At 53.5% G+C, this 14,852-nt stretch overlaps 1 protein-coding gene across 1 annotated transcript in view; it reads left to right on the top strand.

Annotated features, from left to right (window-relative positions):
• Positions 1–474: 474 nt before the first annotated feature.
• GALNT16 (polypeptide N-acetylgalactosaminyltransferase 16) overlaps positions 475–14,852 on the top strand; it is an 88,749-nt gene continuing 74,371 nt past the window's right edge. Inside the window, exon 1 of the mRNA XM_021679524.1 lies at positions 475–716. Within this exon, the coding sequence (XP_021535199.1) occupies positions 540–716 (177 nt within the window). The 5' untranslated portion in view covers positions 475–539. The remainder of the gene's footprint in view (positions 717–14,852) is intronic.

Raw genomic sequence — 14,852 nt, 5'->3', positions numbered from 1 at the left:
GCCCGGGCCGGGGTCGCGCATCTCCAGCCGGTGACTCAGGGCCGCTCGGGCCGGGAGCGGTGGGGGGGGTGTGGAAGTAGGCGGGACCGACCAGGGCCGCGCGGGGGCAGCCACCGGGCGTTCGGTCGCTGAGCGGTGGGAGCGGAGGCTGGCTCTGGCCCGTCGCCATTCCACCGCGGGCGTCTGGCTCGCGGGGCCTTGCTCCCGCGCCGCTTCGCACCGGCCGTGCTCCTCTCCCGGTGCGCAGCGGCCCAGGCGGCCGGCGGTGGCCGGAGCGCGGGGCGGGCTCTGCGCGCGAATGAATGGGCGCCCGGGGGACGCGCGCGCTCGGGGCTGAAGGGCATTAGGACCGTGAGGATCGCTCCGCGCTCCTGTCTCTCCCTATCACCCCCCACCCCCCACCTCTCTCCCTTTTCTGCTCTGCAGGACTGAGCAGCCAGGCGCGAGCGAAAACAAACAGCTGGGGCTGCGAGCGCCCCCACCCCGGCCCCGAGAGCAAGCCGGCCCGGGCCCCCACTCGGGGCGCCCGCCCGCCCACCATGAGGAGGATCCGCGCCAATGCCATCGCCATCCTGACCGTTGCCTGGATCCTGGGCACTTTCTACTACTTATGGCAGGACAACCGAGCCCACGCAGCATCCTCCGGCGGCCGGGGCGCGCAGAGGGCCGGCGGGAGGCCAGAGCAGCTCCGCGAGGACCGCACCATCCCGCTCATTGTGAGTACGCCCTGCGCGCCGGGCGGCCGGCCGGGGAGCCGCGGCGCGCGTCCTTAGCCCCGCGCGGCTGCAGAGGGCGCGGGGCCGGGGGCTGCGTGCCCGCCGCGCCCTGCCGGCTTTGTATATGTTGGAGCATTCCTGTCCGTTGTTATGGCAACCTCTGTCGGGCCAGCAGGGCCAGGGCGCAAGGATGGAGGGAGGGTGACAGAGGGTGGGGGCTGGGAGAAAGTGCTGCAAGTTTGGTGGGCCCGGCGTGCGCGCGCGACTGGGAACGTGGCTCTCTCAGCACTGCGCCGCCGGGGCGGGGGGCGGGGGGGGGGGGGCGGGGGGCTGTGCGCACCTCGCCCGCCCCAGGAAGGAGGCTGCACCGTGCGCGCAGCGAGCCGGCAGTGGGAACCTCGCGCGGCTGAGCGCGTAGGTGGCGGTGCGCACCCCTTCTCTAGTCTCCGGGGGGCAAAGGACGTGGGGTGGGGGCGCTGGCTAAGGCAGGGTCGCTAGGGGCTGCGCCCGGCTTTGCGCCCCCTTTTCGGCCCGGATCAACTTGAACTTGCTTCTCTGGCACGGAGGACTCCCCCACTAACACCCGCGGCATTCTCTGGGTCCGGGAAAGGTCTCTTTCCGTATGCGCCCTTCACCCCAACACGAGGGTCCCTCATGACGGGCGAGCTGGCAGTGTGTGCGCTAGGGCTGGGAGATTCCCTCTCTCGAGGTCAGCTCCGCGGGGAAACAAAGGTGGCGGAGCACGGCGGGGGCTTCCGCGGCGCTGCCGGGGCCCTAGGCTCTCCGGGGACTTGGGCTGGGGCGTGCGGAGCCCCCGCCGCCCTGCAGGGGGCGTTGCTGTCGCCGCCTCCGCCCGGGCCCCGTGTGACAGCCCTGTGTGGCAGGGGCACCTGTTGAGGCGGGCGGCTCTGGGACCGGCGGAGAGGCGCGGTCGGGCGGGGCCGGTGGCGGGCGAGAGCCTTGGGCGACCCTCGGGACAAGCTCCTGGGCTGGGGCGGCTTGACCAGAAGAGGACCAGGAGGAGGGAGAGCAAAGTGTGGGGGCTGAGGGTGGGAGAGTAGAGCAGGGTGGCCATTCTGATGGGAAAGATCTGGGCCTGGGGAGGGAAGAGTGTGGAGCTCCTCCGGGAGGGAGGTGCGGGTTCAGGAGGGCGAAGGCTTGTGTGGAGTAGAATCTGGGGTATTTCTGCAAAGGCAGCTGAGCCCCAGGAATATGGAGGAGGCGGCTGTCGGTGTGGAAGTGTTCTCATATTCCCAACCTGCCCCAGATGCCGTGTCTTGTCAATCCCCCCCCCCCCCCCCCCGGCCCAAGAAGGTAAAAAACCCCTGCAGAGGAACCATATTTCCTAGCCTTGCCTGAGGAGACCTTGGGGTTTATGGGGTTTCCCCAGCCTCCCTCTCCCAATTCCCAGATTCCTGTCTGGTTGAACTCTGTGGGTGAGCCTCATTAGGTGGAGTGTTCCCTTCTGAGCTGAGGGTCCCTGCCACTAGGAACTGTTCCCAAAGCACTTGAGGATGTTTGGACGGAAAGGCTGATGAGGATAAAGCCTCCAGTGTAAAGACCCCCGGGTACTGGGATCTGGGCAGACTGACAGACTGGAGTGGGAACTGACCGAACCAGTAGTGGCCCCAGCTCGGCAGGGAGCTTGCGCAGGCGTGGACCCATCTGAGTGCAGCCCGCTCTTACATCCTGCGAGGGCCAGCCCTGGTCTCAGGGTAGGTGGGCTTGGAGCTCCGGGAGAGGCAGGCTGGCCGGATGTTCTGTCCTTTGCTCTGGTGACGTGTGGGGTGGAGGGTCTGAGCTGGAAGGGGAGGAGGAGGGGAGGATGGAGGGGAGAGAGGAATGGAAAGGAAGAGAGCTCAGGGAAACTGCCGATTGGAGCAGAGCCCAGATTGGGTCTCCTCACGGTTGTCTGTCCTTCCCAATCCTGACCTTGCTCTTGAACCTATCCTCACTCCTCCTTGCCCTCTGAGATCTGCTGGGAAGGCAGCTCAGACCGAGAGCCCTGGAATGGTGGGGTGGGCTCTGGGGGAGGCACATGGCACTTGTTTTGAGGGGTGGAAATTGGAGATCATGAGGGGGTGCCAGTGAACATCCTCTGGCCCTCTCCTTGTTCCCATGGGGTTCGACTTGCTGCAGATTGGAGCAGGGCTGTGAACTGGAAGCTAAGTTTAAAGTGTGCAGGAATATCAGGAAGATCCCGGGAGCCAGGGAGTGGAGGTGCAGGAAGAGAGGGAGAGTGGGAGTTCCGGGGAGTGAGCCGCAGACTGTTCTCTGGCCACCTAGGGGCACGGCCAGCTCCCTCTCTGTTCTTCAGTTTTAGCCCTGGGTGTCTGTTCCATAGGCATTGGTCCCCAGTCACACACCTCCCTGGACACAGGCTTGCATTGTCTTCCTACCTTCCAAGGTATTTCACTTCAGGAGGATTCTTAGTCATACACGCTGTCACTCAGGAACTATGCTGGAAGCTTCTTACATCTCCATATTGATGCACACAGCAAGACTTAATAAGTACTTGTTAGGCGAATGAAGTAGGACTTCTGCCCGGCTCTCGGAGCAGACAAGCTTCATACCCCCCTCCCCCCAGTACTTTGTTCCTGCCTCCAACCTGACCGTAACCAAAGAGATAGGGGAATGCATGTTCATCTTCTCCGAGAGTCGGACCCTATGTCCAGCCTAAAAGGGGCAGGTGCAGCTGAGGATTGCTTTCTCCCGGAACGCCGTGGTGAACCTCTCACTGGTCTTGCCATTCCAAAACATGTCTCTGTCTAGTTGGACCAGGACACTGCATGTGGGTTTTCAAATTCTTAGGGAATGATGTGGCCAGCCCTGCTGACAGAGGCTGAGAAAATTCAGACAGGCGTCATCATCACTCCCCTGGGGAATCAGAGAACAGAGCTGGGAAAGGGAGGGTCTGCCTAACAGCCTGGGCCAGGGGGGCAGCTCTGCCTTCACAATGTCTGGGCTGTTTGAAGCCAGCCAAGTTGCTTCTAGACCTTGGAGGCGCTGTTTGGCATTGTGGGGTGTCAGCATAGCAACCGTATGGCCCGGATTTCTCAGGGAGGTCCTGATTTTTAATATTCTGTCCTGCTGTCAGCCCATGTGTCACAAATTTTGATGTGAAAAATTGGCTACGGAATGTGTAAAACTACAGGGAGATACTGACTCCATCCCTAAACGGCTGCTTATGATGTGGCAGGGTTTGTGATTTTTCCATGCTGTATTTTTGGGGCAAGGCAGTGGATTTGGGGAAATCCACTTGAATCTACATTGATGCATGCTGGGTCCGGTCAGCAGCTGAAGCAGGCGGCCGCGCGGACACGGCCGGCCTTCAGTCTTCAGACCTCGCAGTAGGGAAGAACATTTGTGATTGGTTTGGCACCCAGGTTTTCCATATGCTAGTTCTCTAAGAGGCATGGGTGGGATGCTAAGGTGTTACACGGAATTTCACTTTGCAGACATATTTTTAAAAGACTGTCCATTATGAGTATTTTCAGGATAGGGGTACTCATTTGCAACATTTCCTGTTTGGAACCGTGAAAGTCTTGGGCATGAGTTTTCTTAAACTGGAGTTTTCTTTTCTTTTTTTTTCAAGATTTTATTTATTTATTTGAGAGAGAGAGAGCAGGCAAGTTCAAGCAGGGGGAGAGGGAGAAGCAGACTCCCCGTCAGGCAGGGAACCCGACATGGGGCTCAATCCCAGGACCCCGGGATCATGACCTGAGCCGAAGGCAGACGCTTAACGACTGAGTCACCCAGGCGCCCCGAACTGGAGTTTTCTTATCCTCCAGTTGGAATACCGCTGATGACCATGGACAAAATATTTATATCTCTGGACCTTGGTTATTTTATGTCAAATTGGGGTTAAATGATTTGTAAGGTTTGTTGATCCTTAGACAAGCTGATGAGAACTTCATTTCTAGAAGCAAATAAATGGCTTTAAGGGAATTTTCCTGAAGGGTGTTGTGAGGTTTATTGCTTGTGGAGGGGCAGGCCTCTGTCAGGAGAAGGTTCTGCAGTGACCCCCGAGGCCTCTAAGGGATCCCTGCTCACCTAGCAGAAGGGGGACACAGGTGACTGATAGCTTTTCTGTGCTGTTCCCTGAGAGCAGAGGCTTCAGTCAGATCAGGATGGGTTTATATTTTATTTATAATGTGTGCATTTAGGAACTGTGGGAATAGAGTTTGCCTAAAGGACAGAAAATGATTTTATATTTCATTTGTCTTGGCGCCACACACAAGAAAGAGCATGGGGAGGATTCGCGAACACCCGCAGTTCCCCTTGCCAAGATGCTCAGATTGGGAAGCTCCTGGTCTCCCGTCACTGGGGTCCCAGCCTGGGTCATGTTGCGACTTGACCATAGGACTTGGGGACAGCACAGAGGCACCAAGACTGGTAAGGACCCGAGAGCCCAAAAGTCACCTCCCTGGGAGCCTGAGGCCTGAGGTCCCAGGATTCTAGGGTGCTGCTCACTCTTCCGATGGGCCCCATATTTCTGTGTAGTAGCAGCAGTTCCCGCCACTGGCTGCTTTCATCTCTGGTAGTCAAGTTTATCAGCTCTGCGAGCAGAGGAAGCCCTCGGGCCTGGAAATGCCATTTCAGGAGATGTGGAGGGGCACAGGAGAGGCCGGCTGAACTGCCCAGGAAGCCGTCTTGCCGCAGTGGAGGGAACCGCCCTGGGGTCAGAGGGGAGCGTGTATCTGAGCAGTTCATTACAGTTAGCAGATTGAAGATTTAGCCCCTGGCTGCTTCTGGAGGAGACCCGAAACACCTTCCCTGGGACCTGGGGGCAAAGACACAAGGAGGCTAACTAGACCGGAAACCCAGGGTTTCGGAGAGGAGCATCTCAGACCGGAGTCAGTGATGATCACACCCGCGCAGCTGAATCAGACAGTTTGCTGGGTGCACTTGCCAACGGTGCAATGGCTCTGGAAACGGTCTGCAGGGCCTTCGTGTGTCTTCTGTACACGGACATTTGTGCTCTTTGATCTGTGCTTGTCTGGCCTCTGTAATGGCCATTACCCCTGTCAGATATTTATGGAGGCTACATTCATTGGCAACTTTGATGGTAGATGTCTCACAAACTTTAACCTCTCTGATTCCCCTCAACAACCTAGCAAGGTAGGTGTCATCATCAGGTCCAGTTAACATATGAGTAAACTGAGGCTTACTTATCCATGATCAGGCAAGTAGGAAGTGCCTTTAAAACGAGATATTTCTGCCTCTGAGGCCCATGCTATGTCTTCTGTCCCCTGAAGCATCTTTAGGGCAAGACCCAAGTCTGATGCACCAGTTTGTCTTTCCTGGAGCACCTAGATCAGCACCTTGCTTTGTGTTTACTCCATAAACATTTGGTGGGGGAAGAAATGCAAAAACATTTAGAACAAAATGTTAGCAGTAGGAAAGTAGGATTATGAATAATCCCCCTTTCCATCTTTTGGCTTTTAAAACATTTTTTTTTTAAGTAGGCTCCACGCCCAGGGTGGGGCTCGAACTCACGACCATGAGATCGACACTGAGCCAAGATCAAGAGTCTTAACTGACTGAGCCACCCAGGTACCCCTCAACATTTTTTTTTAAAGATTTATTTATTTATTTATTTGAGAGAGAGAGAGAGAGCACTGTAGGGGGCAAAGGGAGAGGGAGAGAGAAACTCAAGCAGACTCCACACTGAACGCAGACCCCGATGTGAGGCTCGATCCTACGACCCTGAGATCAGACCTGAGCCAAAACCAAGAGTCGGGTGCTTTAACTGACTGTACCACCCAGGTGCTCCTCAACATTTTTTATAATAAACATCTATTAACATTATAATGATAAGGCCCATTGGGATAATTATTTTAAAAAGTATTCAGTGACTGAATAAAATCACTCTTGACTCCTCAATGAAAGTAAACTTCTTAACCACGTCTCACACTTCTGAATCTCCCATCAGTGCTTAGCACTGAGCCAACAGAAAAGGCAAGAGACTTATGTGACTTATTCCATAGGGCGTGAAAGAATAGAACTGGGGCCAGATGGTAGAAGTTGCAGGGAGAGAGAAGGAAAACTTGGTCACTGAACCGTCCGTCATTGGAATAGGCCAATGGCTGACGAGGGTTTCTCTTCACACCCCCTGTCAGTAGGTCAGCGCTTCCTTCCAGCAGCACTTGCGAGGGGGTGAGGAAAGGCTTTTTGTCCCACATGTCTCCTAAGATGTCAGGCAGCTCTGTAATGGGGTTTGAAATAGGGTCCAATTCTTGCACCGCAAGAGACCTGGTGCCCTGGGGAGCAAGGCTGGCTGAGCACATGGAGGCCAGGCCAGGGAGGAGGATGACTGAAAGACCCATAAAGGCCACTGTGCTGTCCCCTCCCTGTTCCTTTGGAGCCGGGAGCAGGGAGGCAGTGGGGGCCAAGGCTGGTCCGAGGCAAGGCCACAAAATAGCAAACGTCTTGAGTGTCTTTCCTGCTCCTCAGAACGAGGCCCACAAAGCTTTCCTGCCCGACTGAAGCCCAGGCCTGCCTGTCTCCTCCCCACCCTGAATTTCAGCTACACCCTAGAAGAGTATCTGGCTGGAGACAGCGTGACCACCTGGAGGACTTTTGTGAACATATCAGAATAGGTAGGAGTGGCAGGCTGGAGTATTTTAAACTGAGGTGGCAAATGGAAGAACCCTTTTCGATTATACTCCCTAGACAAGATAAGGCCACATTTGGGAAGACATGGAGGCAAGTCTGCCCCAGGTAGAGCCTTTCTACTCTTCTGGACCCATTAGGAAGAGCTTCAAGTGTAGCTTAAGGGCCCCAGTGCCTCTTCCCTGCCATTCCAAGAAGTGAGGTGTGGCTCGGTGTACATCAGGAACAACATTGTCTCAGGGCTCAGAGGTGGGTGACATCTCTCGACACGCTCAGAGTGTCAGACCTGCCATTATGGGCTCTCGCAGGGCCAGGACCAGGCAGAACAGTGTGGCCTGGGATGGAAACAGATGGTGGCCTCTGGGGATGAAGGTGTGAGGGGATGGAGAGATGATGTGGAATGAAAACCAAGTGACCCACTTCTAGGCTCAGCCTTGCCCCCAAGGGGCGACGTTTTCTTAGGTGAGTCACCTCCCCTCTCTGAGCCTTAGTCTCCTCATCTGTGAGATGAGGGTTGAACTGTAGGATCTCCGAGACGCCTCCCAACTCAAACCATCTTTGATTTTGTTGACATGCATCTGCAGAAGTGAGGTGGCCCCAAGCCAAGGCCCAAGGTCTGATAGTGCCTAGATGAAGGAGAATAAGGCCAGAGGGTGAGGTGTACAAAGGGCCAGACCATTCGTGTGCAGAAGAGCGTGAAACCTTCAAATTCTCATCAGGAATAAACTGGACCTACTCCCAGGCGCCTGGGTGGCTCAGTTGTTAAGCGTCTGCCTTCGGCTCAGGTCATGATCCCAGGGTCCTGGGATCGAGCCCCGCATCGGGCTCCCTGCTCAGCGGGAAGCCTGCTTCTCCCTCTCCCTCTGCCCCTGCTTGTGTCCCCTCTCTCGCTGTGTCTCTCTCTGTCAAATAAATAAATAAAATCTTTAAAAAAAAAAGAAACAAAACTGGACCTACTCCCTCCCCATTCTCTTCCCTTGGAACACTGTCTGATGGAGCTCTGCAGCTCCCCTCTGCTGAACTAGAAGCCTAGGGTGTTTGTGTGTCTGGGGAGTGCTCACACACTCACATGTAGGAGTGTCTATGGGTGGACTGCAGACATCTCAACAAGCTGAGAACTACAAAGACCCCTGAGTAGAGAATTAACAGTCCTGCACCCTTGGACTTGACTCAGAAGACAGGTGTGCAATTGTCCTTAGGCCACAGCCTGGAAATGAACATTGTAAAAATCAGTTTAAGGAGATCAGGAGGTTGGCCGTCTCCCGGCAACCTTTAGCTTTTCCTGGGCTATGAATCCAGCCGATTAGGAGAAGCGAGATGAGAGAATTGCTAGGAGCTGCTGGTCTCCTGAGAAGCATCAGTTGACAGCAGAGGACCAACCAGGAAAGGCCATAGGAGGTTGGAGCAAGCCCCCTCTTCCCTAATAAGCCCACACTGGTCAGAAGTGAGTGGCATCATTGATTCCTTCTCTTGACAATTATTTACTGAGCACTTACTATGTGTCATGACTGCTCCAGGCTCTGGAGATAACAGAATGGGTAAAAAGCCCTGCTCTTGAGGAGCTTGCATCCTAGTGGGAGAGACAGACCATAAACAGATAAATATACAGTGCATAATGGGGGTGGGGGTGCTGGCAGATATCATGGAAATAAAATAAAGTCACAAAAGGGGACAGAGAGATGAGAGAAAGATGGCCAGGAGAGGCCTCCCAGACAAGATGGTGTTTGAGCTGTGTCATGAATGGAAAGAGAGAACCGTACAGGCATCTAGCGGGAGAGTGTTCCAGACGACCCAGGCCCAGGGCACAATCTCTGCAGGGTGTGTGCCCGGAGCGCTTGGCCAGGGCAGCTCAGCAAGGGTAAAAGTGGCCCAAGGTGGAAGTCTGGATCGTTAGGCCTGTAGGCTGTGGTAAAGAGGCTCGGAAACATGTCCCTGAGTCATCAGGAAGTGATAAATTACACAAAGTGTACGGGCTGGGTACGTCAGTGGACTGTCATTCCATTGAGAAAATTTTCCAGAAATATGATCAAATATAATGGGGAGTGTTGATTCTTAAAGAGGTAAACCTAAGTTCTTTGAAAAATATTCTATGGCTAGAACACTTCATTTCCTTTTAATGTGAGATCAATGAAGTACTTGTGTGTGTTGCCTCTCTCTCTCTCTCTCTCTCTCTCTCTCTGCTGGTGAGGGGGAATGGAGGGTGCTGGTGCCTGAAGAGATTTAAAAAACAAAAGATAATGGGGCCCTTGTTGAAATGCTGGAGTGACGCAGGGTGGGGGAGGGCTCTGTCTCAGGAGGGAGAGCTCTGTGTGGGAAGGAGAATTCCTCCATATGGTGGTACCTGATCAAGTCCCCCTTTCTTTCCTCGTCCGTCCGGTTCATTGCGTTCTCCTCAGGTGCATTTGGGACTCTGGAAAGGATGTTTTCTGGCAATGCAGAAACTTGGAAGTCTTGTCATTCTGTACAAGCAGGTTCCCCCTCTGTACCTGCAGAACCCCAAAGGCGGAAGCATCCGGGGCTTTCCCTCAGACATGGAGGTGGGCACCTGAGGCCTGGCAGGATCAAGGAACCCACACAGTTTTTTATCAGGCAGGCAGTGGAAGAAAAGGCAGGCAGTGGAAGAAAGGGGCTACTTTCAGGAGCCAGATGGCTCTGCCCGGGCCCTGTCTGAGACTGTGTCCACTGGTGTTCAGGTGGCTTTCCCAGGGCCCGGTGACTGGTATGATAAGGCTTCATGTGTCCCCTGGAAGCAGCCAGCGCTCTCACTTTGTGCTTCAGGTCACACACACTCAATTCCAGACCGCCGTCAGTCATGCCCTTTTCGAGGCTGCTTTTCAGAGTTCAGATTTTCATCCCTTTATCTTCTCCCAGCCGCGCTGGCTTTTAGCTTCTTTCAACCAACTGTTGGGGAGTACTTCTGACATTCCAAGGTCTTTCATTTCAAGGGGGTCTGGCCTGGGGAGGCCACAGCCAGAGGGGACCCATGTTGACAAGTTGCCAAGTCTGCAGTCGGTTTTGGTGGGGGGATAGCTTCTGGTGCCTCACACGTCTGTGACCAGATTCTTTGCTTAGAAGCCATCTTTTCCCCTCCATGTGAAATTCCTCCCTGGGGGGCTGGGACGGGAAGAGACTGAGGGGAGTAGGAGAGGTTGGGGGCATTATCCCAGGGTTTGGGGTGGAGCCCTGACTGAGGCTCAGGAAGAAAGAACATGGGATCGATTAGTGATGTCTGAGGTGGTGTTGATGCCTTGAAGGAGTCAAGTGGTAGGATTGAGCCAAAGCCCCCAAATAGTTCACCAACCCGAGGCCAGAGGGAGCAAGGGAACCGAGGGACAGAGCTCACACACTGCAGGGACCAGGAAAGGTGATGGAGGGCTTTTTGGAGCCATAAGCCAAAAGGAATTTGCCAGGTAGAAAGCAGAGACCGCCCAGGGTAATGTTTTATTACAGCCTTGGAGCCACCTTGTGGGGGCCTGAAAATGGCAAGGGTCTTCTCCCAAAACATGGGAAGAAAGTGACTTGTCCCTGGTGCACCCCAAGATAGCCAACCCCTGTTTTTTTGTGTAGCACCAAATGCAGCATCACCTGCTCAGCCCTTCCAGGCAAGCAGGGTCTCTGAACCACGCCTGGGGCGGGGCGTTGGGAGCCAGGTGGGCGTGGGCTTGCAGGAGAACTGCAGAGCTTGGAGCCTGGGAGATCTGAAGGGCTGAGCGGGGGCAAAACTGAGGGCAAGCCACACAGAGAGAGTTAGAAAGGGCCTGGGCCCAGTCAGACAGTGACACTGGTTATGAGGTGACAGGCCTGAACAAGAATGTTCTGCAGAGCCAGGCCATAGGTGCCCTGAGCATGGTCACAGGGGCTCTGGTGGAGGACGGCACCTGCCCCTGGGTAGCCAGAGCCCTGCATGGTCCAGATGTGCACTGACCACTATGTGGCCACCAGCCACGTGTGGCTACTGAGTGCTTGATGTGTGGCTAGTGTGACAGGGGGAACTGAGCTTTTAATTTTATTTAATTTAAATTGAAAAGGAGACACTCATTTCAATTATTGGTCAACTTTTAGGAGTGTTTAGAAGAAGTGAAGTATGTGGAATCTACATTTTCAACTGTAAATTTTATGAAATCTCAATATGGATCAAGTATTTCTGGTGAAAATTTAGTGTCTCAGTTGAAATGTGCTGTAAATGTGGGGCACCTGGGTGGCTCAGTCGGTTAAGCATCTGCCTTTGGCTCAGGACATGATCCCAGGGTCCTGGGATCGAGCCCCATGTCGGGCTCCCCACTCAGCAGAGAGCCTGCTTCTCCCTCTCCCTCTGCCTGCCGTTCTGCCTACTTGTGCTCTCTATCTCTGTCAAATAAATAAATAAACTCTTAAAAAAAAGAAAGAAAGAAAAGAAATGCACTGTAAATGTAACATACACTGATTTCAAAGACTTAGTACAAGAAAAGATTTTTAAAATACTGACTACATTTTGAAATGATAATATTTGGATGTATTGGGCTAAATAAAATATATTATTAACATTATTTTTACCTGTTTCTTTTTACTTTTTTAATGTGGCTACTAGAAATTTGTAAATTCTCTGTGGGGCTAGCATTCTATTTCTTTGGGCCGCGCTGGTCCTTACATGTGTTCACGAGCCCCCTCTAACGTGCTAGGAGGTTGTTGGCAGGTTTTATGTAAAGTAAAGAATGTGACTACATTCCCAGTTTACCTTGACTTCGGGGTAAGTCCTTTCTGGTCCAGCTGCTGCGGAGTCATTGGTTCCTAAGGCACCATCATCTATGGGCCCCGGGACACCTCCCAGCATGGGCCTTCGTCCTCATACCGTCATTAAAACCAAGGTCAATGTTTTCTTGCAGCCTCTTCTCTTTTCAAAATCTCTTCTAAGCTCTTGCTGTGCTGAAAATGGGTTTTGGGTAGGAGGGGTCGGAGCCGTGGAGGCAGGGAGCCTTTTACTTCCTTGGAAAGTAGAGGGATTAGTTCCAGTCTGTTGCTTTTGGTGTTTCGTCTTTATCCTGTTAGAGCCGGAATGGTAAATAGGCCTTGGCCCTACCACCAGCCCAGAACCTGTGGAAGTGGCCGCCTGCCGCCCCGTGGGGAGAAGGCTGCTGAGGCTGCATCCGGACTGAGTGGGAAAGAGGCGATTGATTAGCCATGTCTGTAAAGGGCATGGACTGGGACCGTAGAACACGTGCTTTGTGTATCCTGATCCTGCCCTGATGCAGTTGTCTTCTTTGAGAATTTCCCCCCCACTCTAAAGACCTGACATGTTTTAAGAAGTTGGCCACTCTGAAGAAGCAGGGATGAGGCTTGCACTGAGTTAGATGTGCAGAGGGGAAGTTGGTCATCTCAACGGATCAGAACCCTATCCGAGGAGAGGTGACGAGAGCTTTAAAACACTGTGCGGACTTTTAGCGACCTTGTTCACTGACTTGGGAGAGGCGAGTTGGCTCTGGTCTGGGCCCAGTCTACCGGCAGCATAGAGACAGAGCTGAAACCCAAGGACAAAGGTAGACACCTGGAGGGGCTGGGAGAAGAGAAGAGGCTTGGTTCTTTTCCTTTTTCTCCCCATCTTCCGTCCCTTAAAAGTAGGCTCTGTGAACTTTAGAGCATTTCCTGCTTCTTGGTGCCACATTTCTGGTTATGGCTTGGTTCAGGAGGAAGAACGAGAGTGGCCAGGGGCACAGCCCCTGGAGCCGTGTTCCAGCTCTGCCACTTACTGCAACTTATTTAAACATGCTGTGCCTCAGTTTCCCTATATGTAGAATGGAGATCCCAGCAGTCCCCATTGCAGATGATCGCCGTGAAGATTAAATGAGTTAATCCCCGTGAGGTGTTTGGAATCATGCCTCGGGCACAGTGAGTGCCACACTATACCGTTGGCATACAAGTTAGTAACGACAATATAAATTGTCATCGTCTGTTAACTCGTTTGACTTATTTAATGCTGTGTAACAAATCACCCTAAAACTGAATGGCTGAAAGCAACACTAATCATTTATTCTCTTGTATTGTCTTTGTGGGGTCAGGTATCTGGGAGTGGCTTGGCTCCGGGTTTCTCATGAGGTTGTTCGTAGCCAGATGTCAGCTGGGGCTGCAGTCATCCGAAGGAGCGAGGGTGGCTCTCTCGCGTGGCTGGCCGGCTGCTGCTGGCTGTTGGCTGGAGGCCTCGGTCCTTCTCCACGTGGGTCTCTCCACATGTCTGCTTGAGTGTTTCCATGGTGGGGTGGCTGGCTGCCCCTGTAGCAAGCAATCCAGGAGACCAAGGTGGATACTGCAAAGACTTCTTGACCTAACCTGGGAAGTCACGTAAGCAAAGGCGTGATGTGACCTGACTCCCATTTTGAGAGAGCTCTGTGGCTGCTGGTTGGAGAAGAGACAGGGGAAGGGTGAGGCCAGAAGCACTTTCTGACTGCCTGGTATGTGCCAGAAGCCTACCAGCTGGGTTTCATATACTTTTCCCTTCATCCATGATAGCAGGCTTGTGGCCTGAGTATCACTACCTCCATTTTACAGACAGGGCTGGTTACCTGCCAACAGAGCCCGGATTCCCCCAGGGTTGCCTGGCACCAAAGCCTGGGGAGACGCACAACATCCTTGGGGTGCCTCCCTCATGATGGTACGGCTTACTAGGGAAAATAGACTTTGTGAAGGATCTTAATTCCTATTTCTCAAAGTCAGGATGAGGAACCTGAGAAGCCAAGAGATATTCACAGGCCAGACTAGGGAGGGGAACAGGCCCTGGTGATCTTGGCACCTGCCAGCGCTGGGGTCGGTGTGTGGGGGCGGAATATCAAGGGGCTGGGGCAAGGTTTGGAGGATTGTATGGATCAAAAGGGATGAGCCGGGGAGAGTCCCCGCACTTGGCTTAGGCTCTCCAAATTAACAGAATTCTGAGGTCAGGGAAGCCTTGGCATTACCTGAGCCCTAGAGATTTGCATGCAGAGGGATCAGGCCCACCCACCTGGGAGGGAATAGCTGGCGGCAGTAAAATAAATGAACTAGATTAATATATATCTGCACAAATGGAGCTTAAAAACATGATGTTAAGGGCGCCTGGGTGGCTCAGTTCGTTAAGCGTCTGATTCTTGATTTCGGCTCAGGTCATGATCTTGGGGTGGTGGGATCGAGCCCTGTGTCGGAACCTGCTTAAGATTCTCCCTCTCCCTCTGCCCTTCCCGCCCTGGGCATGCACTCTCTCTCCCTCTAAAAAACAAAACAAAACCAAAAACCCCACACGATATTAGAGGGGGGATTGCAGATGATTTTCTTTGATACTTCTATGCAAATTCGGATAATACAGTTGTGCTGTTGTTCCCGCATGTAGGTGTGTACGTGTGCATATATATCTCAAAGTGTAACAATGGACCAAAGAGGAGAAACAGCGCACTAAGAGCAGTGAGTGTTCCTGGAGAGAGACGGAGGAGGTCGGGACCAACAGGGAGTTAGATTTTATTTGCAACATTTTATTTCGGTTGTTTTTTTGAAAAGAGAGACTTGAAGCCAATCTGACAAAAG

The sequence above is a fragment of the Neomonachus schauinslandi genome, chromosome 9, assembly GCF_002201575.2.
Source record: "Neomonachus schauinslandi chromosome 9, ASM220157v2, whole genome shotgun sequence".
Lineage (NCBI taxonomy): Eukaryota > Metazoa > Chordata > Mammalia > Carnivora > Phocidae > Neomonachus > Neomonachus schauinslandi.
Note: the sequence above shows the minus strand (reverse complement) of the source record. Positions and strands in the feature narration are given on the sequence as shown.